The sequence below is a fragment of the Peromyscus maniculatus genome, chromosome 21 (genome assembly GCF_049852395.1).
Source record: "Peromyscus maniculatus bairdii isolate BWxNUB_F1_BW_parent chromosome 21, HU_Pman_BW_mat_3.1, whole genome shotgun sequence".
Lineage (NCBI taxonomy): Eukaryota > Metazoa > Chordata > Mammalia > Rodentia > Cricetidae > Peromyscus > Peromyscus maniculatus.
Genome location: NC_134872.1, coordinates 7,174,623 through 7,198,908, shown reverse-complemented (window position 1 = coordinate 7,198,908; position 24,286 = coordinate 7,174,623). Strand labels below are relative to the sequence as shown.

The 24,286-nt window shown below is 46.6% G+C and overlaps 1 protein-coding gene across 1 annotated transcript; it reads right to left on the bottom strand.

Annotated features, from left to right (window-relative positions):
- Positions 1–11,277: 11,277 nt before the first annotated feature.
- Positions 11,278–20,576, bottom strand: Srsf3 (serine and arginine rich splicing factor 3). Its single transcript, XM_006983093.4, has 6 exons — positions 20,410–20,576; positions 16,613–16,820; positions 15,280–15,414; positions 13,105–13,143; positions 12,806–12,892; positions 11,278–12,703 (listed from the first exon to the last, which is right to left on the bottom strand). The coding sequence occupies exons 2-6, from the start codon at positions 16,816–16,818 to the stop codon at positions 12,676–12,678; spliced, it is 495 nt and encodes a 164-aa protein (XP_006983155.1). The 5' UTR covers positions 16,819–16,820; positions 20,410–20,576; the 3' UTR covers positions 11,278–12,675.
- Positions 20,577–24,286: the final 3,710 nt, after the last annotated feature.

The following is a 24,286-nucleotide window of genomic DNA, read 5'->3' as shown; positions in this document are numbered from 1 at the left end:
GTGCACCACCACCACCACCACCACCACCACCACCACCACCACCAGGCTCAAGATTTTCTGGTTATGTGTGTGTATGCCACATGTGTGGGTGCCCTCAAAGGCCGTAAGAAGGTGTCAGCTCCCCTGCAGCTGGAGTTACAGGCAGTTGTGAACCTTCTGACATGGACACTGGGAACGGAACTCAGGTCCCTTGCAAGTGGAAGAAGCATTCTTAACCGCTGAGCCATCTCCCTAAGCCTTTCTTGTTCTTTATTCTGTTCGCTTTTCTTAAACCTTGAACTTCTGATCCTCCTGCCTCTACCTCCCAAGTACTGGGATTACAAGTGTGTGCCATGCTGCCTGGTTTTAAGTGGTGCTAGTGGTGAACCTAAGGCCTCATGCATGCTCAGCTAGCTCTCTGCCAACCGAGCCACATCCCCAGCACTTGCTGCCATTTTGGAAGCACGTTGAGTGGTAAGGAGTTGGGGACCAGGTCACCGCATGCAGTCTCGAGGGTGTTGGCGGAGAGTTCATTGAGTGTTAATGATGTTGCGGTGACTTCATTTTGTGGCTCAGCTGTATTCCCTAGAACATACACTCGAGGCTGTGGACTGCAGGCATCCTGAGTTGGTGTGGCTGCTGGACCGACCGGTGCGTCCTCAGCTCACCTTCACAGGCTTAGCAGGGGTACCAAGTCTTTCACCTCCTGAGCCATGTGCCCTAAGAAAAGGCTGAAGGGAAGCCTTCTCGGAGCCCTCCTACCTCAAACTGCCCCTGACACTCAAGGCCATCTTCTCACGTGGGCAAGGCAGCATGGGCCCTGCAACCTCAGCACCTGGGAGGCTCAGCTGGAAGGATTTTGAGTTCAAAGCCTGCCTGGGCTACAGTAATGAGATCCTGTCTCAAAGAGAAGAGTGAAATAAATAAATATAAACAGCCAGACATGACGGCTCATGCTTAGACTCTAGCAGTCAGGGGGCAGAGGCAGAAGGATCTCTGCCAAGTTCAAGGCCAGCCCAGTTTACATAGAAAGTTCAGGCTAGGGCCTGGAGAGAGGGCTCAGCGGTTAAAAGCTCTGACTGCTCTTCCAGAGAACTTGCCAGCTCACAACTGTCTGTAACTCCAGGATCCAACACCCTCACAGAGACATACATGCCGGCAAAATACCAATGCACATAAAACAAAAACAGCCAGGCAGTGGTGGTGCATACCTTTAATCCCAGCACTTGGAAGGCAGAGGCAGGTGGATCTCTGTGAGTTCGAGGACAGCCTGGGCTACAGAGTGAGTTCCAGGAAAGTCAGGGCTACACAGAGAAACCCTGTATTGGAAAAAAAAAAAGAAAAGAAAAAACTTCTGTGTATCTAGCTAGGTAGTGGTAGTGCACCCCTTTAATTCCAGCACTTGGGAGACAGAGGTAGGAGGGTCTCTGTGAGTTTGAGGCCAGCCTGATCTACAGAGTGAAAGCCAGGACAGTTAGAGCTACATAGAGAGACCCTGTCTCAAACAAATGAAGGAAGGAAGGTGTGTGTGTGTGTGTGTGTGTGTGTGTGTGTGTGTGTGTGCGCGCACACGCATACAGAGAGGTCAGAGAATTTTTGATATAACATTCAAACCATTTTTTGTTCTTTCAAAACATGGTTATTTACTCATTGAAAAATGATCATTTCTGGAGCTGGAGAGATGGCTCAGAGGTTAAGAGCACTGGATGCTCTTACAGAGGTCCTGAGTTCAATTCCCAGCAACCACATGGTGGCTCCCAACCATCAATAGTGGGTTCTGGTGCCCTCTTCTGACACACAGGCATACTGTATACATAATAGATAGATAGATAGATAGATAGATAGATAGATAGATAGATAGATAGATAGATAGATCTTTAAAAAAAAGAAAAATGATAATTTCTTAACAAATTCTACATAGTAAATTCTAGGCCAACTTGGGTGACAAGGACTCCTTTCTCAATACGTGAATGGGTCTCAGGGAACTCGGGCTACCAGATGTGACACCAGATCTTTACCAACTGAGCCATCATCCACCTGGCCCCAGTTTAAGAGAATATCCCAAGCTTGACCAAATACTAACTAGTATGTTCCAAATCTCTTGAGGAACCAACGCCTACCATGTAGCCTGACACAGCCTGTGAATCATCACATGGGACACTTCCCTGTCCCCAGAACTGCCCCTCACAAAGCATCATTCTCCCCCTGGAAACCCTGAACCTTAGGAACGGCTGGTTGGGGAAGAAACTTCACAGCCCAAGATATCTCCTTATCAAGTCCACATCTGGCCTGAAGCGCCAGCCAAGACCGACACATCACCATCTGCTCCAGGGCAGCATGGAGAAGGAACAGGTGTGATATCTCACACAGGTGCGTGCCACCTCAGCCTGACTGTCCCTGCCCACAGGACCCTCAGGACCAGCAGATCTGACCATACCCTGGCACAGGAGGTAAGGTGAGGATGCCACTTGTGTGGGCCCCTGAAGGGACCACATCAAAGGGATGACATGGCTGTCACGGTGCCAGGGTTGGCTGAATGTGACTTTTTTGCATTTTGCAGGATGTAGATCTGGGGACACAGCTTGTCCACGGTTCACTGACTATGTACAATTTTAACGTGGGGTTATATTTAGTACCAGAAAAATGTGTGTTGCAGAAAACAATGGCGGTACCTGCTGGGAACCCCAAAACAGTCAGTCAAAAACAGGAAAAGCAAAGACCAGAAAACAAAGGAAAAACAAAACACCCTTGAAAGTGAGAGGAAATACCCAGAATGCTAGTTCTTCGGTTCTGGCAGGTGGAAGGACAGTCCCAACCCAGAATTCCCAGGGAAGCCAAAGCGAGGGGGCTGAGACCCCACCTCCCCAGAGGGCTGCACAGCCTCCCTATTTCCAGGACTTAGGACAGGACAATGAAGCAGGGTGTTGGTTGTCAGTGGGATGACCAAGGACCCCACAGGGAATATGTTGTCATGAGCTTTCAGGGTGTGTAGAGACCCCCAAGGTATGCCTCGAGGCTCCTCTGTCCCTGACTCCAGAACACTGGGCCTGGACTCAGAAGCTGTTTCAAATGACCTAGAGAAGGCACCCCCTCTTTCGGGAATGCACTTTCCCCATTTGAAAACTGAAGATGTGATGTCACCAGACACCCTTTAAACACACAGGGAGAAACGTCCCAGAATAAATTACACAGAGTGAATGAAACCCACAGGAAAAATGGATGAGCCCAGCTCCCGGGCACGTTGTTGTCCATACTGATTTTCCTTTTATGGCCAGGTGGGTGACCTTGGAACGAAAAGTAATTAATGAGGGTGCGGTACAGTGGGCAAAGGGGAACGCCGAGCTTGCCAACTGCTGGGCTTCCTCCGTGCCCGGTGCCTCCCTTGTCGCCTCGTGGCTTTGTCCCAACAAGCCTGGGAGAGCTGTGGCTCCACTTCACAGCTGGGGGGTGGGGGTTGAGCAAGAGAACCCACAAATGCGCAACACAAACATGGTGGCCCACACCCGGAATCCTAGCACCTGGGAGGCAGAGATAGGAGGGTTGCTTTGAGATGGGGGCCGGCCTGGGCCACATAGTAAATTCTAGGCCAGCCTGGGCTACAGTCTTTCTCTTTCAAAAAAACAACAAAAAATGTTTTGCATGTTGTAGTCTTCTTTCTCCTATTCAGTAGCTAGAGAGTCATTTCCTTCCTTCTTTTTTTTTTTTTTTTTTTTTGGTTTTTCAAGACAGGGTTTCCCTCTGTTGCCCTGGCTGTCCTGGATCTTTCTCTGTAGACCAGGCTGGCCTGGAACTCAGAGATCCGCCTGCCTCTGCCTCCTTGAGTGCTGGGATTAAAGGTGTGCGCCACCACTGCAGGGCTTCTAAAGTCATTTTCTAAGAGGAAGAAAGGAAGGAGGAGGAGGGAGGAACAGCCAAGTGTGGCAGCACACATCTTTTTTAAAAATTCCTTTTATGTGCACTGGTGTTTTGCCTACATGTACATCTGTGGGAGGGTACCAGAACTGGAGTCACAAACAGGAGTGAGCCAACGTGTGGGTGCTGGGAATTGAACCCGGCTCCTCTGAAAGAGCAGTCAGGATTACAGTGAGTCACTGCCTCAGAGGGCATAGGCTGGAGAGACGGCTCAGTGGTTAAGAGCACTGGCTGTTCTCCCGGAGGACCTGGGTTTGATTTCCAGCACCCATATGGTGGCTCACAACAGTAACTCCAGCTCTAGGGGACACAACACCCTCTTTTGGCCTCTGTGGGCACTGGTCACCCACATGGTACAAAGGCATACATGCAGGCAAAATACCCATTCACATAAAATCATAAAAATAATAAATCTATTTTTATGTAATATGCTGTCTTAGTTATTGCTGTGAAGGGACACCATGACCATGGCAACTCTTAGAAAGAAAACATTTAATTGTGGCGGCAGCTTACAGTTTCAGAGGTTCAGTCCATTATCCTGGCAGGGAGCATGCAGGCAGACATGGTACTGGAGCTGAGTGTGCTAGGCAACAGGAAGTCAACTGATTCACTGGGCAGTATCCTGAGTATGTGAAACTTTAAAGCCCACCCCCATAGTGGCACACTTCCTCCAACAAGGCCACACCTCCTAATAGTGCCACTCCCTGTGAGATTATGGGGGCCAAATACGTTCAAACTACCACATATGCTTAAAAAAAAAACAACCCAGGTGTTGGTGGCACACACCTTTAACTCCAGCACTTGGGAGGCAGAGGCAGGTGGATCTCTGAGTTTGAGGCCAGCCTGGTCTATAGGGCAAGTTCCAGGACAGCAGGGGCTACACTGAGAAACCCTGTCTCAGGAAACCAAAGACAATTTCTAGGAGTCCTGCGGTCTGCACACGGAGGGTCTCTTTCAAAGAACAGATGCAGACGGGGAGTGACATTTGTGAGATGCTAGGGGTGGCCAGCCCACCTGTTCCACTGCGCCTCAGCGGCAACACCTGTTGGCCAGGAGTCGCTGCCAACAAGGGCCAGGCCTGGCAATGCTGCAGCAGCCCTGTGGCGGGCTCCACCCTGACGCTAACTCCCATGATGGGGTAAGGCTGTGTGGGCCCGCCCTGGGGAATGGGCAGACAGGTCTGTGGTGGTCTGAACCTCTGCAGGAGTCTCACCTGTGACAGGAGTCCCAACCTAGCCACGGGAGCAGGAGTGGTAAAAGCAGAGGGTGAGAAAGCAGCCTTGGGGCTGGCACAGGCACAGAGCGCGGGCTCAATCAGACCTGTGTTGACTCCTGGAGAGAGCATTGTTTACCATCCGTCTGAAGCTTTATCGGCCAGGGTGGCTGGCAGGCCGCCAGCTCCCTCTCACCGGGAAGGGTTGGTTGGCTAGGAAACTGTCCAAGCAGAGAGAGGGGGCCCCAACTGGGCTGCACACACACATAAATAACCTTTTTATTTCTATTGTTTACTTTTTTTTTTTTTTTTTTTTTGGTTTTTCGAGACAGGGTTTCTCTGTGTAGCTTTGCGCCTTTCCTGGGACTCACTTGGTAGTCCAGGCTGGCCTTGAACTCACAGAGATCCGCCTGACTCTGCCTCCCGACTGCTGGGATGAAAGGCGTGCGCCACCACCACCCGGCTATTCATTTATTCTTTATTTTTATCTGTTTTTCTTGAGACAGGGTTTCTCTGTGTAGCCCTGGCTGCCCTGGAACTCACTCTGTAGCCCAGGCTGGCCTCGAACTCACAGAGATCCACCTGCCTCTGCCTCTGCCTCCTGAGGGCTGAGGTGAAGGGAGAGCACCACCCCACCCAGCTTGTCTCTCTACTTTGGAAGTTGGAAAATCAAGGTCTCTATCCATCCCTAAGGTCTCTTCACTCACTATACCCTGAGCAAAGCCACGGGGCTGTGAATCCGTCGGTTTCCACCAAGCACTTCTGTGTGCTTCTGAACTCGGCTTTTTTTTTAGGTTCTGGAGCAGAGACACGGAGGTCACACTCTTCCACACACAGAGTCTCAGCCCTGAGCCTTAGGGTCAGCATCTGACATGGACCCACCTCAGTCCGTCAGGGAGGCTCCAGAATCCTGATGGGAACAACGGTAAAATGCTGGATCCCAAGGAATGCCCACTCCACTGACTCCTGCCAACGCCATTGCTGTCAATGTTGACTCAGCTCTGCGCCACAGATGCACGGCCTCAGGCAAAGGATTTGGCCCCAGGATTCTCGGCAGGGCAGTACTGCCTCCTAGTGGGCAGCTGGGCACTGACTCTTCAGCGGTTTGTGAACCTGTCAATAGGTTCTGGGGCAGAGCTAGCTTTGGGGAAAGGGTGCCCATGTTAACTGCCCGCCATGGTGGGAATGATTGCCCTCCGTGGCACTGAATCCATTGAGCATGAAATATTAAGGCTTGGAAAAGCTTGGACGGGATCACAGCTATCCCGTCAGGGGAGGAGCAGGTGGGCGGGCCACCCTGTTGCATGTTCTAGTATGGGACTTATTTGCATGTTAGCTGTGAGGACCTGTGTGTGCCCCTGAAAACACTGGCTGTACCATCTTACAGTGCAGCACGTGTGCCCTGCCATGTCTTACTTCCTGGAGCTCCGGTCCCCTCCCTAGCCACAATTAACACCAGTCTGTGCATCTCCACTGCAACTTCCCTGTATGGAATGCTTTGAGCATCTATGCCCTCTCATCATTAATTTTATAAACTGATTATTTATTAAGTTAAGGCTTCACATACTGATTCTCGTGCCCCTCCCTCCCAAGTGCTGAGGATCAAACCTAGCGAGGCTCTAGAGCATGCTAGACAAAATGCTGTCGCTGAGCTACACACACACCTACATTTCACACTCACAGTTCAGTGCTGGGTGTACAAACACCTGGGGCTAGTGTAAGAGCTCCAAGTGAGTATGGCTAGGCACTCAAGGCCCTGGACTGGTGCCCTTTCAGTAATGTAGTGGTTTATGTTACCCTCACAAGGCCCTTGGGTTCCAATTCCAAACATGACTTTTACCACAGAACAGTGAAGGATTGATATTTACAAAAAAAAAAAAAAAAAAAAAAAAGTATAGACATGCAAAGTACTCTATCAATTGAAGTCCAGCCTCATCCCCTTGGACTTTTTTTTTTTTTTTTTTTTTTGTAAATATCAATTCTTTACTACTTTGTCATAGTCATTTCTGTAGCCAGTTTAGGCCAATCTGGAATACATGACACTCTTTAAAAAAATTAGTAAACTGGGGTGGGGGAGTGAATCTTATAGCGGATACCCTTTACTCTGTTTTCCAAGTAGCTTGCACTAACCCTCCTCCCCGCAAGGTTCTTTATGAGAAAAAGCACACACAGGATCTATCTCAGCATTTCAGTTTCCTGCCCTTCTGGCTGTTGGCCATTTCTCCTGGAAACCCTGCCAGGGGTCCCCAGCACCAGCAAGGGAACTACCGAGTGTGGAAGGCATGAGAGCCTTTTCTATTGACTGCTAGAACCCTTGGGAGTCACACACGAGCTCTAGAAAAACCACCAGGGAAAGGTCCAGGAGCAACAAAGAGCTGGGTACCATGGTTACAGGTTCACACCCATAACCCAGCAGTGACGTTCACACAGGACTGTCCAGGCCAGGCCAGCATGGGCTACAGTGACACCCTCAGAAATACAGGGGCTGACAAACGGCACCTGCTGCTCCACCAGATCACAGATGCCTGTAATTCTGCTCTAAGGAGTCAGGTGCCCCCTTCTGGCCTCGATGGGCACCTGCACTCATACATGAAAACACCCATTCAAGATACTATAGAAAGGATGAAGTGTGCCCTGTCCCTGGCACAAATCCAAGCTGCAGCCCTTTGGATTCCTGGTAGCTTCATTTGATAGCCAACTGCCCCCCACAAGTGATGGAAGGGGAGGGCTCAGGCTTGCTACCACTGGCTACATTTGCTAGGCCCCCCAAATCCATTTCAAAGAGCCAGCTAACTGTCCTTCACGTGTATTTCCCAACTGCCAATCTCTGCAACTTGGGAAGATCCTCTTAAAAACCTAACATTCGCCGGGCGTTGGTGGCGCACGCCTTTAATCCCAGCACTCGGGAGGCAGAGGCAGGCGGATCTCTGTGAGTTCGAGGCCAGCCTGGGCTACCAAGTGAGTTCCAGGAAAGGCGCAAAGCTACACAGAGAAACCCTGTCTCGAAAAACAAAACAAAAAAAAAAAAAAAAAAACCTAACATTCTCTCAGGCCAAAAATAATCTCTCCTGACCTTGAACTGATTTGATTCTGGGCAACCTTGTGCACCTCCTACATAACTAGGATTCTGATGCCCTGACAGCCAGCTTCACAAGAGCACTTAGCACACACAAGCAACTGTGTACTAAGCAAGTGTCAGTCTATGTGGTGTGCTAACTTCCACTGTGGAGGTCCAAGTAGGGTGCTGGTACGGTAAGATTTTATTTGCAGCTTGGTGGTGGTGGTGCAGCTAATCTCAAGAGGCCAGCCTGGTCTACAAAGTGAGTTCCAGGACAGCCAGGGCTACACAGAGAACCCCTGTCTCAAAAAAAAGAAAAGCAAAAAACAAAAAAAAAAGTTTTTATTTGCAAGACTCAACTCAAGTTCAGGGATGGCCTGGTTTCTCTTCATACAATTAAGTGTAAAAAATGAAAATCTGCGGGCAGTGGTGGCGCATGCCTTTAAGCCCAGCACTCAGGAGGCAGAGGCAGGCGACTCTCTGTGAGTTCAAGGCCAGCCTGGTCTACAAAGAGTTCCAGGAAAGGTGCAAAGCTACACAGAGAAACCCTGTCTCAAAAAAAAAAAAACTTAAAAAAAAAATGAAAATCTGCTAGGAGGGGGTGGAACACGCCCTAAATCCCAGGACTTGGGAGGCAGAGATAAACTTTCCAAAAAACAAACAAAAAACCCAAACCCAAGATACTTGATCATATCCACAAAACTGTTAACCACCTGCCATGTGCATGGCACGCAGCACCCATGGGGAACACTGGATCCTCTGCAGCTGGAAATGTGGGTGCTGGGAAGGCACTACTCTTCCGCCTAAGCCATCTCTCCAGCCCTTCTATTAACTAAAAGGATGATATTACTTAAGAACACAGATACTTCTTTTCCTGACATGTGTTACTTCACAAAAAAGACTTGTCCAAACTACTAAGATGTAGTGGAATGGCTTTGTAACCAGGGCTGCCAAGGTTCAGGACTTCTCCCTCCTGACAGTTACCACCAGAGATCCATCCAATCTGCCAGGAAGCTGCTCCAAGCTTGCAGCCAGTGTTCACCTATTACAAATGACATCCTATGGAGTGATTTCATTATTTCTAGCCCATTTCAATCAAATGCCAGCTTAGTTAAGTGATGCTTCCAACTTGGGCAACACTTCACAGTATATTCACCTTCCTGGCTTTCCCAGGAAAGCCGGACAAAAAAACCATTATTGTCACTCGAGACTGTTGCCAAGGATGCCAGCAAGACCCAAACCAAATGTTCTGGAGACTAGGGATGTCTCTGTATGCTCCATTCTACCCAACACTGGTCATCAAAAACCCACCCAACTCAGCTCCAGTTCCTGGACGTTAAAAATATTTGCAGAAGTGTTTGCTTCCTCCCACATATGTGTGCACCTTGTTCATGTCTGGTAAAGAACAGGGAATCCGATCCCTTGAAATGGATAGCAAGGAGCTGTCGGTGCTAGAAATCAAGCTTCAGTCCAGTGTGAGAGCAGCCAATGCTTTTCCTTCAACTTCCTGAGCATGAATTGGTGTTTCGCTTGCACGTGTCTCTGAGGGAATCAGATCCCCTGGAACTGGCATTACTAGTTGTAAACTGCCATGTGGGTGCTAGGAATTGAACCTGGGTCCTCTAGGAACACAGCCACTGTTAATAACCACTAAGCCATCTATCTCTCCGTTCAGTCTTGGGTCTGTGCTCTTCTTCCTCCCTCCCACCAGTGTTGAGGTTCTGGGGCCCCACAACTTGTTTGTACAGTGCTGTAGATGGAGCCGGGCTCTGTGTACACTAGAAAAGAAATCTTACCAACCTGTATTTCCACACAAAGAAATATGAAGTCTTGGTCTCCAAGTTGAAGGCCACATCAAAACAACCTCCCAATCACATTCCTCTTGAGTTACAAGCCTTTTGGGGAGCCAATGAGAAGGCTTACTCAATGGGTGCATGGTTAAGCAGCACAGTACCTGTCTCTACCTGTGTGAATCCTGGGTTCAGCACCCAGCCTCCTTTTAGTAAAGGTATGGGCTTAGAAGCAGGATGGCTCACCTGCAATGGGCCTTTGCTGATATTAAATGATAAACCTAAACACTACGTACTTAGAATTCAACCAAGGAAATACTGCATATACAAAACCCAAGTAGACTATCCCAGCATGGTTCAAGAGCCCCTTCTCAGGATCAAGGTCACAGTGTATCAGGTATGCAATAAACACTGTATAAGACAGGGCAAGTACTGGTGTAATAATGTAAAATAAGATTCAATGTTAACCGGACTGTTAAAATAAAAATATACTCCAACCCAGTTTTTTGTCAGTGTCTTTAATCATAAAAAAATCTTTATGCCCCTTCCCCAAAGAAAAACCAGGAGGCAACAGTCTGGCAGTATAAAAATAGACAACTGGAAGAGATCCAACAACTAAATCCCACCTGGGATTCTGAAAAGAAAAGCATTTAGACAAGGCACTAAACCCGTGATTTGTAGAGAACTCTGATGTTTATTACCTGTAACTCTTCCATTAACAGTGCTAGGCCACTCTAGAAAATCGGGTACCAAAATGGTACACCAAGGTCACCTACATCACACTTAAGTATGTACATCGGAGGTAACCCACAATGAAGTGAGAAACCCACAAGTCCCAATTCTCACTAAGTACTAATAATAAACTCTAGTGACCACCTATAGCCATAACTTAGTATTACACTGAGTGTGATCAAGATTGGCTAACGTGACCTACTTTTACAGAACTTACAAGAGCATTTCCAAATAGCCACAATGTAAATGTCAGTTCAATTTTAAATCTCCACATTCTGTATTTTCTATAAGCCAAACTTGTGCCAGGGCTTCCAGTTCAGTGATCTAATTAATGATCAATAACCAGTTAGGCTAATGCCAATGAGGAGTAAACTACTCATTCTACCATGAAGGACAAAGGGTCCAATTTCCTAACATGTTAACAGAAGTCTGAATTTAAAAGTATCTTCTTTGAACATGGACACTTCTTTCAAAGGCTCATATTGGAACTTTCTGGACACAATTCTCTCGTTTCTTACTAAGATTTATTGTTGAAAGCTAACAGTTTTTTGTTTTTGTGGTTTTTTTGAGGGAGGACTTAGAGATAAAAACAAAGTCAGTACAGTAAATCCAAAAACTATCTCAAAAGAGCACATTTAAGAGAACTTAAGCCACAAGACTGTTGCATTATGATTTAATCTAATTGCACACACAAAAAAAATCTGAAACCACAACTCCTCCAGATTTCTAAGAGAAAGGGGATACATGCCTCCATATTCAACTGTGCATCGTTACATTGAACCATATGGTGGATTTTACATCATGATGGATCAGTTTGGAATCCCATGCAAGACCTCAAGTTATAAAATGAAATCCACGTTTTAAACTTTGTTGAAATGTTTTCATGCTGAAGATCAAAGCCACTTTTTACGGGCAACTTAAAGAGTTACAACACACCACACTGGTGCTATTTTAAAATGTCAGTCAGTGTCATGATCCTGAACTGGCTTCAACTCCTAAAGAATGTCTAACTCTTAGGTAACAACCAAAGGGAAAAAATTTTTTATTCACTAATCCAGTGCCTCTCAGTTAAGTTTCTTACAAAGAAAGAACTGGGTAACCAAACTGCTTTCCCAGGGATAAGAACAATGTTAACAGTGGGTTCAACTGACCACTACACAATTATGCTAGTATTTTATTAATCCAAAAGCACTTTACAAGAAAATATAAGTATGGCTTCCAATAGGAATGTTATACTTGGACTTGATACCAAGCTCACAGATCTGAGTGTGCAAGGAAAAACAGGCTTTCAAGTTAAACAACAATTTGTAACCAAAACTTTAATCCCAAGGATTCTCACAAACATATTACAAATGACAGCATGAAAAAGATATCCTGCACAGTAACTCAAAAGTTCAGCTCTACAATGTACCCTTAAACTGGTAGGACACTGCTAACTTAAAGCCTTCCATTTCAAATAAAATGTTACAAACAGCTTTTTGTCCATCTATAGCAATCGGTAAGGAACCTCTTTGCAAACCTTTAGAGTGCAGTTCCCACCCTTTACCTGTTGGCTTGTGTTCACAGCAGCTTTTAAAGACTGCCTATCATTCCCCCACAGCTCCACTCATATCCCAGCTACTAGAGAAACTACAGCTTTTTCCATTTCTGCCAGCTCTTTCTATATCATTAGCACATCACACTTTAACTGGGCATTGTCTAAGTTTATTTCAGTCTATGAAAAACTAAAGTTCAAAGCAAATTCAATCTTGCTTAAGGGAACATTGTAAAGTAACACTTTTTGATATTACATGCCTCCTAGGATCCATTTGGAACCACAGAGAATTACATCGTGTGTGTCACCGTTCCAAGAGACAAAACAAATTTGAACAGCTAAAACATCTTAAAAATGCACCAAGCTTATGAAGTCTCAAACAAACTTGAATTTCCTGTACATACTCCTGTCAAATGAAGTTCTTTCCTGTACATCACTTCTTTTGCAAACTGGTCTTCTACTTCCTTTCATTTGACCTAGATCGGCTAAAAAATAGAAATGCAAAATTTTAAACATTAATATCTTGTTAGTTCATAGTACAAAAAAGATCATATATGCTTATCTTCAATAGCCATTAGTGAACTTACCTACGAGACCTAGAGAAGGATCGAGACGGCTTATGATTTCTCTCACGAGACAGAGACCTTTCTCTTCTCCTATCTCTAGAAAGTGACCTAAAGCCAACAGAAAGCACAATAGCCAATGATGTTAGACATTTGCCTTATAAAAGAAAGGTCGGCTCATTCTAACTTAACATTGACTATATAAGCTACCCAAAACACTGCTGTTATTAAAAAGTTATCTAAATCTCATTAAACAAGTACTTTGGGAAACAACTTAGAGGTATCAGAAGCTGCGGTTTCTGAGAACGAGGCACGACATTTACCTGCTCCGGCTTCGAGAGAAGCTTCTCCTTCTTGGAGATCTAAAAGCAGAAACAGCAAAATTAGGCTAATTGTCAATCAGTATATATGGCGTGAGGCATTTCCCAACTTTTCAATCTCACTGTTGGGCCCAGTGAATGTGCCGAAGAACTGGCACTCATCGTCCAAAAATAAAAAAAGAAAAGAAAAAAAAGGCATAGAAGGATTAAGGAACAAAAAGCAAGTGAAAGCAGGTATTCCAACCATGGATTTAACAAAGAATGCTTCACAGCAGATCTGTCCAATGCAAAACTTCATGTCAAACTAACTCACTACCCAAACACCACACCAAATGTAGTCCCACAAGTAGTTCCAAAAAATAGTACCGTAAACCAGTATTTGGAACCCATGCAAACCTTTAAGTCCATAACAAGACTTAAGTACCAGGTGGATAGTGTCATTTTTGTGAAAACGCGGTAGGTGTAACATCGATGCCATTTAGTGCTACATTAGAACTGCATTTGTGACGTCACATTTAAGAGTGTGTTTAGGCTCATCAAAATTACCATAGCTTGGCCCACACTTCACCCCCAAAATTTTTAAATTTTGAAAACTGTTAGTAAAACCATTTAAAGGTGATAGGATTTAACAAATTTTTGCTAGGAAGAAAAGCTAAAATCTGTTAGAGATATTAAAATTTTAGTTTGGCATCTCACACATGCACATAAGTTCACTTGAAGGTCTAGTCACATTATGAGTTCCCTATCACCCTTAAAAGTTGTTTCAAGCAATATATTGTACGTTACCATTCAATTATGCACAGCCAGCCTTTGATCCAGAAAAAAGAATTACTTTAAGCCGCTTACTCCTTATTTTTAACCAGCAGTAAACTGTATAAGCAGGAAAAACTTACTAGTTTTGGGTTTCAACAAGCTAGAAATGGTGAGGTGAGGCTGCCGGACTGACGGCCAGGAAGAATTTGCTGAAAAGGTTTTGCCAGATGTTGCGTTGGATTTAGTTGGTTGGCGAAGGGGGTGTTGTGGATTTTTCCTGCTTTTTTGTTAGCCGAAGGCTGCTGCTGTAGTTGTTGTGAAGACATTTGGTAAATAAACAGCTGAGCTGATTGGCCAGGAATGTGTGGGCGGTCGAGGTGGCTGCTGCCGATTTGGTTAAGGTTGGAGAGAAGGCTGAGAGAAAACAGCATGCTCGGGAACCAAAGGGCGGTGCAACCTGACGACTGGCCAGCCTGGGTCATGTGAAACGACACCAGCCAAGCTGAATGGGGCGCGCTGGTCACATGACGCTGAAAGGGCTAGTTGACTGGCTAATGCAGATTCAGAGGGTGGTGAGAAGAGACATGATGGTGACTCTGTAACGGGGTTCATTTTTATTAATAGATGGACCAAAAAGCACAAAAAAAATGAAAAACAAGCCATCAGTACAACCATCTATTAGCTAACAAATACTCTTTATTATGATGGGCAACAGTGTGTTGTTTTTCAAAACAGCAAAAGGGGCAAGATTTTGCACTCCTATCTCCTAGGACCTCACTCACCTGTGAGAGGTAAATTCAGTCCTACAGAAACTATTTTGGAGGCTTGATTTGAGGAGATGAGGAGTTTGCATCCAGGCAATACTGCCTGGTCCAAGAATGATGCCATTTCAATCATTTAAAAAAAAAAACTGAATTCTCTCCTATTGGGGATTCAAGAACGGATGACTGGGAATACTTTTTAGCCCCCTTTATTGGTTAGTGACTTAAGTTTGTTTCAGAAAGATTTCTACTTTACCAGTTGTAACATTAAAACAGCTGCCTGTTTTGATAAATATTACAATTGTGCTAGTAGAAAACACATTTGTGAAGAGCTAGTTGAATGTAATGTTGATCAATATGGAGTCAAGAAATGGAAAAAGGCCTAAATTGAAGTAAAGGGAAGACTTGGAAAAAGATGCAACTAGAAGATGAACTAGAAGACAGATCCAAGATAGAAGTTACTAACTACCAACATGAATATACACCTACAGACAAAAGCCAACACTCAGCACAACTCACATACCCCGAGCTACACCCAGCAATTGTTTCGTAGAAACCTCGATGTTCACAGTTAAAACCCACCAACAAACTTAGGCAGAAATACCTGCTCCTACTAGCTACTCCATTACACCAATGCCTCTCTAAAACGTGCTCTCTCAAGTACCTTCGCCGAGGTGGAGGACTCCTCCTGCGGTAATCATCTCGAGGGCGACGACCCCAGGAGGGAGGTGGGCCACGATTCCGACTTCTTTTTTCACCATTCGAAAGTTCCACTCTTACACGGCAGCCACATAGTGTTCTAAGGAGAGAAGGGTCACCAATCACAAAACTGCTCATGGCAGGCAGTGGTCCAGGGAGTCCATCTCGACCACTCCCCATTTCACCCAAACCACTGAAGTCCAATGGAACCTAATTTGACACTTTCATGAGTTCCCTGGCCCTGTTTGGTCTAAGTTCTTAAATTTTCTAAAAAATAATTTACCAAATGGAATTTTTTAAAAGCAAGAAAACAATTTTGTTACTTATGAATTAGTCTGGCTGGGTATGTAGGCATATATAGACATCTTTAATTCCAGCACCAGGGAGGTGGATCTCTGTGAGCCTAGATAACAAAATGAGACCTTGGTCTTAAATTATAAATCTTTTAAAAATTATACTAAGCTATGGAACCCTGTTTCACAAAATATAAGGGCCTGCACCACCCCTATGCCTGGTGCCCAAGGAGGTCGGAAGACATCGGATACACAGAAACTGGAGTTACAAACGGTTACGAACTATCACATGACTGCTGGAAACTGAGCCCAGGTCCTCTGCTCCTAACCACTGGGCTATCTCTAGCTACAGTCCCTGAACCACTCTTGATTGAGCTCAGTAATAACTGTTAGCTGTAACTATGTATTTCTCGTGTATTTCTACTGTGACTTGTTCCCTTGAATTTTTCATTTTCCCATACACTTCTCTACAGGCTTTAAGATAAGCTACAATTATTTTGGCTGCTTCATATTACCCCCTCTATTATTACAAACAACTGGCATACAAGAAATTCCACCTAATAACAGAAAAAAGCCAAATATGGTTGATTACCTTTCCCTTCATTTGTCCAGAGCCATCACAAGGAATGAAGCCAACGTGACCCCACCAAACTTTCACTGTACTTGTAGGAACAAACAATCTATAACTTCATTCAGAGCTACCGTGAGTCCCTTTGTCCCTTTTTCCCAGGCCCTGGGCCTATCAAGACAGAAAAGTATCCTTGCCTTCACTTGCTATGTAAGCAAGTGAAGCTTTGAGCTCCTAACTGCCAAGTGCTGGGATCACTTTTGGGTATAATAAGCCACATCTGGCTCAAAGCAGGAATGTTGGGGCACAACCGTTTGACAGCCAGCTAGCAGGGCTGCAATTACCAGCGAACAGCTGCATCTAAAACACAAAACAGCCCCACGTCCTAGGAAACTGAAACACTAAAAACCAGGTGAACTAATTGTCATGAACATTACCTTCCATCAAGCTCTCGGACAGCATCAGCGGCATCTCGGGGATCCTCAAATTCAACGAACGCAAAGCCAGGAGGGTTTCGAGCAACCCACACACTTCGGAGTGGTCCATAATAGCCAAAAGCACGTTCTAATTCAGTCTTGTTCCCATTGTTTCCAAGATTACCTACATACACCTTACAATCTAATGGACAGGAATCACGATGCATTTCTGTAACAACAGAATAATACCAATAATATTAATTTATCCAAGCAATGTAGTTAAAAACAAATCCTAGGTAATTTAAAAAGAGCCTCAAAGTATAGATTATTGGTATTTTGTCTAGCTTGTTCAAGCTTCTGGGTTCTAGTCTAGCACATATAACTTTTACTTAAAAAAAATAAAATAAAAAAGCACGGGGGGGGGGGGGGGGGGGCGAGGCAGGGGCAGCCTACATATAAATCCCAAACCAATCCATGTGTGGCGACATGCTTTTAATCCCAATACTCAAGCAGAGTGTAGTGTAGGTGGATCTAAGCTTGAGGTTAACCTGGTCTACACATGGGAGGGTCAAGCCAGACAGGGCTACATAATAAATATATATTCTAGTCCTAGGAAGGAAGGTGGATCTGAATCAGATATTAGCCTTTTTTTTAAAGGCCACCTTGGAACTGAGAAAACACCGAAGGATCAATTAACACAATACGGACTGTGAATTGGGAACTAACAACTGTTAATTCTACAACTGTTAGTTTTTAAAGACAGGGTATCTATCTCTCTCAACCCAGGCTGGCCTTGAACTCCTGTGCCAGACTCCATCAGCCCTGCATATAATATACAGAATGAGGGAGGCCTGATTAACTTCAAATTAAATTCAACAACCAGTAGAATATGGGGTGACAGTGCTCACAGATGGAGCTAGGCATTCAAGATCAGCTTCCACTCTGACACAGAAAACCATTTTAAAACATTAAAAAAAAAATGGTGTCTGTCTTTAGTCAGGCCATCTGTGAGCTTGAGGCCAAGCATCCTCTACAGAGTCCCAGGACATCCAGGGCTACAGAGAGAAACCTTGTCTCAAAAAATAAAACATAATCCACACATGTCAGATTTCAGTCTCTCCCCTCTAAAGCAAGGCAACCATCTTAGCCATTTTCCATTGTTTCCTCTCGTCATCACACAATGAATGGTTAACCAGGAAGAAATTACAGCAGAAAATAGAGAGATGGATATACCTCATTATTCAACCGCAGCCATTCCATTAAGTTTAGATAAACTACCACATCTGGACTAAGTTGAGCTACAGGACACTGTGGGAAAACTGGGAAATCATCTTTCTGACCTTCACTGTGGTACATATATACTACCTCCAAACACAAAATAGACAGGGTTTCTCTGTTTAACAGCCCTTGCTGCCCTGGAACTGGCTTTGTAGACCATGCTGGCCTCCAACTCAGAGATCCAACTGTCTGCTTTCCTGTACTGGGATAAAAGATGTGTGCCATCAATGTCCAGCACTAAAATGTTTTTTATTTTTATTTTAAAAAAAAAGATTTATTTATTTATTTGTGCTTGCAGTGTTCTGCCAGCATATATGCCTGCAGGCCAGAAGAGGGCGCCAGATCTCATTATAGATGGTTGTGAGCCACCATGTGGATGCTGGGAATTGAACTCAGGACCTCTGAAAGAGCAGCCAGTGCTCTTAACCTCTTAGCCATCTCTCCAGCCCTAAAATGTTTTTTAAAAGGCTTCCTTTACATGGTACTTGTAATCCTAGTCTTAAAAGGTAGTCATTAAGATCACCAGTTTTGAGGTTAGGCAGGGCTACAGCTGAAGATCCGGTCACAACCAAAAGCTTCCAAGATATATTGCCACAAAACCTCCTTTACTACCAGAACAAGACTATTATCACCTCAAAAGACTCTGGCCTGGAACTCAGATCCGCCTGTCTGCCTCCTGAGTGCTGGGATTAAAGACGTGCGCCACCTCGCTAGACTTTTAACTCTTTTAACTCGAGGATTTAAAGGTGTGCACCACCACACCTGGCTCCGTGTGGTTCCCACCCCGCCCCCAAACATCCCAAGTCTGGACATATTTAGGGAGCCTAGAATGCATCTAAAACTTAACCCCTAGCACCACACACACAGCCTGTACAGCTCACTGCTGCACTAGTCACAATAGTGAAAGTTGTGCCAATCTAAAGTTACCAGAAATAGACACGTAAAATATAATACAGCAGTCAGAAATACTGACAAATACTATTAAGTGTAAAAAATCTTGAAAATATTCTAAAACCGGAAAAGGACATTACAATTCTCAGAATGTGAAACACCCCAAGTGGAAAATCCAGATTAGTGAGTGACTGCCAGGAAGCTAGTTGTTGAAACTGAAAAATAGTATTTTATAGTTTAAGTGCATCAAGACATTTAAGTGTTGAGAGACAAGTGTAGTTTGAGCTCATGCATGTCCAACAATAAGGCTGAGGACTCCCGAGAGACTGGGAGAATTCCAGGACAGTCGGAGCCACATAAAAAAGAAAACCAGGAGCTGAAGCATACAGAGCCTGGGCTGCATGAGACCCTGTCTCCAAAAAAAAAAAAAAAAAAAAAAGGCAAAATTATCCGGGCGGTGGTGTCGCACGCCTTTAATCCCAGCACTCAGGAGGAGGCAGAAGAGGCAAAGGGTTTGAGTTCCAGGACAGCCAGGGCTACAGAGAATTGTCTTAGGGAAAAACAAAACATACAAGCAAAACATCTTGGAACCAGACAAAGATACCACAAGGCCGTGAATGTTTTAAAAGCTACCACAGCCAGGCGCGCATACCTGTGACTCACTAGGCCAGGAGAATGAGTTATGAGGTCAGGCTGGTAGAGAGACCCATCTTTATAGAAAAAGAGAAGCCACGTTCAAAAATAAATCTTGAGGTCCGCGAGGATAACACACCTGCCGGGTGCTTGCTTATCAGCACACACAATGCCCCAAGAACAATCCCCGGCATACCCCCAAAATTGTGTCTTAAAAAAAAAAAAAAACCCGAAAAAGACACTGATTATACAAGAATGCACAGCAAACCTTAGGACACGCTTCCAGTAAGCCTTCAATTTCACTTCCGAAATTAATTCATTTCCAACGTCTCGCCTACTATAAAGGTGACGATTATCTAACTAAAAATTCCAGTCCAGGCACATCCTATTTTGTCGTGACCCCACCCTGCGCCCAAGACTCAGTTGAGAGGCCGAGCCATTCTGCGAAAATTAAGAAAGGTTTTCACACCTGTTAGCAGCCAAAGCAGGTCCAAGAACAAAAGCCAACTCAACTTGAACGGGGACTTCCATTAGGGAAGAAATAAGATCTAACCACATCCAAGTTTTACAGCGAAAAACTAAATCATCACTAAGTAAATGAGACTGAAGAGGGCTTCAGTACCTAAAGGCCTGGTCTTGATGCGTGACTTAGAAAATTAAAAATAAAAAATCTGAGACCCCATCCCAAGAAAACCAGGAGCAAAAAAAAAAGGCGCCATCAGGCTCGAGGCCGCGACGTGCACAATGTGGCCCGAGACCCCTCGCGTCGGGACCCCAGCCCGGAGGGACCGCTCTCCTCGGCTCCCCGCCCTGGAAATGAGAAAGCTGCGGGACTCAGAGGCCTGGGAGCCCCTCCGACCCGGCCGGTGTCCCCGCCGCCGCCGCCCGGGACCGAACGTCACAAAATGGCGGCGGCGCCCCTTTGTCTCAACCTGGCGCCGCCATTGCGCCCGGCCCCACCTCGGCTCCGTGACAAACTCCCGCTCCCCCCTTCCTTCCGGTCGCCGGCCTCTTACCGAGATCCCGGGTTCACGCAGCCGAAGCTCAAATCCCAACACTCCGACAGGCCCACCCGCGCCCTTCGGGAACCTGCTTCCGCAGATGCGCTCCGTCCCCTGGCGTCCACGAAATGGCGGACCACCGCCTTCCCCTCGACCCTATTTATAGCGCCCGTCTGCGGCACGTGACCCGGCCCTCCCGCCCAATCAGAGGCGGCGGAGGCCGTGACGCAAGGCGGCGAGAAACCGCGGTTACTGGGGGCGCGCGCCGGCCCGTGCCGCCGGGTGGGCGGAGCCGCGCGGTGGCGCGGGCTCGTCGCCGCCGCCGCCGCCGCCGCCGCGTGCCCGCCGGTCCCCGGAGGTGCCGCGCTCGGCCTCGGCCATTCTTCCCCGCCCCCTCCCGTCCCCCAAACCCCCCAACTCTACCCCCAGACCCTTCCTTCCTCCCTTCCTCACTTCCGCCTAGGCTGCGGCTGGATTAGAAACAGCCTGGGCACCGCCGCCATTATTCCCAAGCGACGGCGTTTGCAGCTTGCAGGCGCGGGTCAGGGTCAAGTGTGCATGCTTGGCCCCTCCTCGTTGATGCATTGACTTAAGGAGCCTTGAGAGTAACGTTCTCAAGGTCACCGAGCGGTGGGCGACCTACCTGGTACCCCACGGTGGCCGCACCCGGCCCCTACACAGGCACCAGTCTGCAAAGTTTGCCCAACTCTTTGTTTTCCCGCCTCGCCCAAACCGCGCGCGGCAAATGAGACTTGGGGAGGCCGCCTGGAAGGGTGAGGGGGGAGGAGAGAGCAACGGTCACCAGGATCACTTTCACACGTGGAAAGGAAAGATGGTGGTATAAGGTGACTTGAAGCTCTGAGCACACTGCTCCTGCCATGCTGATGCCCGCCGGGGCGCCTGCAGCCTTTGGGACGGCTTTGCTGTCGCGGGCAGGCCCCCTGCATCTCCCTGGGCCTCTGCACACTGCCCCAGGAATAGCTCCTGAATTACCATCCATCACCTGCCTTGACCAGCCGCAGAGTCTGTCTCCAGCCCCCAAACGGATCCTCGGCCCAGCTCCGCTCAGGAATAGTCTGGTTTATTGCAGAAATTTAGTTATTTCTGCTTCCCCAAAAAATAAAAATTCCAGACACATAGCTCTCCTCCTCAGTTCCCTGCACTGGTAAAGAGGTGGAGTCATATACACCACAAGGAAGGCGGTGTGGTGCGGTGCCGTGCGGGATACAAGTTGTTAAACGCGTTTGTGTCGGGACCTTTAGCTGTAGAGCTACAAAGGGTTTCTCTGTGTAGCTTTGCGCCTCTCCTGGAACTCACTTGGTAGCCCAGGCTGGCCTCGAACTCACAGAGATCCACCTGGCTCTGCCTCCCGAGTGCTGGGATTAAAGGCGTGCGCCACCACCGCCCGGCCAAACATTTTTATTCATAAACCAAGCGAGGTAGGTAATGGCCACCTCTAATGCAGCCCCAGCTCCCAACAGACTAGCTTTTTTTTTTTTTTTTTAAACCATCTGCGACATCTCCCTGGTCCAAATATTGGTTTTGTTGTTGTTTTGAGGTTTTTTTTGGTTTTTGTATTGGTTTTGGGGGGATTTTTTTTTTTTTTTTTGGTATTTTGAGAAAGAGTTTTCCCATGCTATCCTGGAACTCACTATGTGGATCAGTCTGGCCTCAAACCTGGAGATCCACCTGCCTCTCAAGTGCTGGGATTAAAGGTGTGCCCACCATGCCCAGCAAGCACTTATTGTTCTCTTTGTGTCTGAGACAGGGTCTCTCTGAAGCGCACCCTGGCCCAGCACTCACTCTATCCAAGGTGTCAAATGTGTTGGAACTGTCCCATGACTTTACAAATGTGCTGGATGGCATTCATAGCTCTCCTAGACCCATGCAGACTTTGGGATGCAGGTTTGACACACCTGACTACAGTCCAGGATCAAGTTCAAGGCAAAACTGTGCTTCCCGCAGGGATTCGGGACAGGAGCCAGCTCAGCTCCACCTTGACCCTATCTCATCCACTCCTAAAAAAAAAAAAAAGCCAGTGCTGGGGATGTCATTCAGTAGCAGGGGCTTGACTCTAGCATGTGCAGGGTGCTGGATTCTATCTCCAGCATTGCCAAAAGTAAGATAAGCCCCAAGAATGATGGCCAGGCGCTAGTTATTATACACAGATTTAATTTATTGTTTTTTTTTCAAGACAGGGTTTCTCTGTGTATCCCTGGCTGTCGTGGAACTTGCCCTGTAGACCAGACTGGCCTCCAACTCAGGGATTCACCTGCCTTTTCCTCCCAAACGCGGAGATTAAAGTCAGGTGCCACCATGCCCAACAAGATTTAAGTTTTGTTTTGTTTGTTTTTTCGAGACAGATTCTCTGTGTAGCTTTGGATCCTGTCCTGGGACTCGCTCTGTAGCCCAGGCTGGCCCCGAACTCACAGAGATCCGCCTGGCTCTGCCTCCCATGTGCTAGGATTAAAGGCGTGCGCCACCACCGCCCCGGCTAAGATTTAATATTTTAAAATTGTGATTGACTTTAAGTTTCAGTAAAGCAAAACCTAATAGTTCACTTTATGAACCATACTACTGCTTCCTTGGCTACTTGATTCAGAGTATCTACCCTGAGGGTTAGCTCTAGAAGGAACTATTTACAAAAGTGTAGGGCCGAGTTAAGGGAACTAAGGACCGACCAGCAGGGCACCCCCAGAGACAGCTCTGGGCCCTCTGGCACAAAGGCAGCAGCAGGGCTACCCAGAGGAACCAGAAGAGGGACTCACTGGCAGCCCGGGTTTCTGCGTAGAGGAACCAGACTGCATTCTTTCTGCAGTGCTCACACCCAAGCGAGGCCCAGGGCTCTCCCCGTGAACTCCGTGCCCAGCTCTTCCCAGTCCCATCTACATGGAGACTTCTTCTCACTACACCATGGAAGCCTGAGGGCGTGAGAGCTGGGTGATGCAATCAAGCCTAAAGTCAGCCTCCCAGGACAAAAAACACAGGGGAGCAGACTGGGGAATTGATCTAGGGCTGTACTGTCTTATGCAATAGCCATTAAGCACCTGTAGCTGATAGCTGTTTGGTCTCCATTGAGGTGTGCTGTAAATGTAAAGAGAAAGGGGGTGGGGGGGAGACAGCATTGGATTTTTGAAGGCAGGAAGAATAAAAAAAGAATGCAAGATGTCTTAATAATTACATTGACTCCTCATTTGAGTAAAAGGGTTGGGGGGGTGTTTTGTTGTTACTGTTGTGGTTTGAGGGGTTTCAATTTAATTTTACTTATTTATTTTTCCCCCTGAACAGGGTTTCACTATGTAGCTCAGGCTGTCTTAGAACTCACTGTGTAGACCAGGCTGATCTCAAAGGCACAAAGATCCACCTGCCTCTGCCTCCAGTACTGGGATTAAAAGGTGTGTGCCCCTATGCCTGGGTTTGGTTTGGTTTTATTTCTTGTTTTTGGAAATAGGTTCTTTTCATATAGCCTGTCTGGGCTACGTGACACCCACCTTCTGGGTCTTTCTTTGTCCTCTCCACGAGTTCTCCATGGAGTGGGTTCACAGAGCAGGAGAGCCTATGCTAAGGACATGGATTCACCCTCTCCCTAGCTTCCAAGATATCTTGACATCCTCCTGAGGATCTTTCCACACCAGCGGCAGCGGGCAGTCCAGTGACAGAGGCTCTCACATGACCCTACATGGACAACAGAAGCCTGAACAACAGCTCCCAGCCAGCCAGCCACCAGCTTGCAATTTCCTGCATTTGTTGGAACTGCTTTTTTTTTTTTTTTTAATGAATTTGCTTTTTATGTGTGGATGTTTTGCTTATATGTCTGTGCAACACACATGTGCTTGACGCCTGTTGAAGCCAGAAGAAGGAACTGGAGCTCCTGGAAGGTACAGCTGCCTTC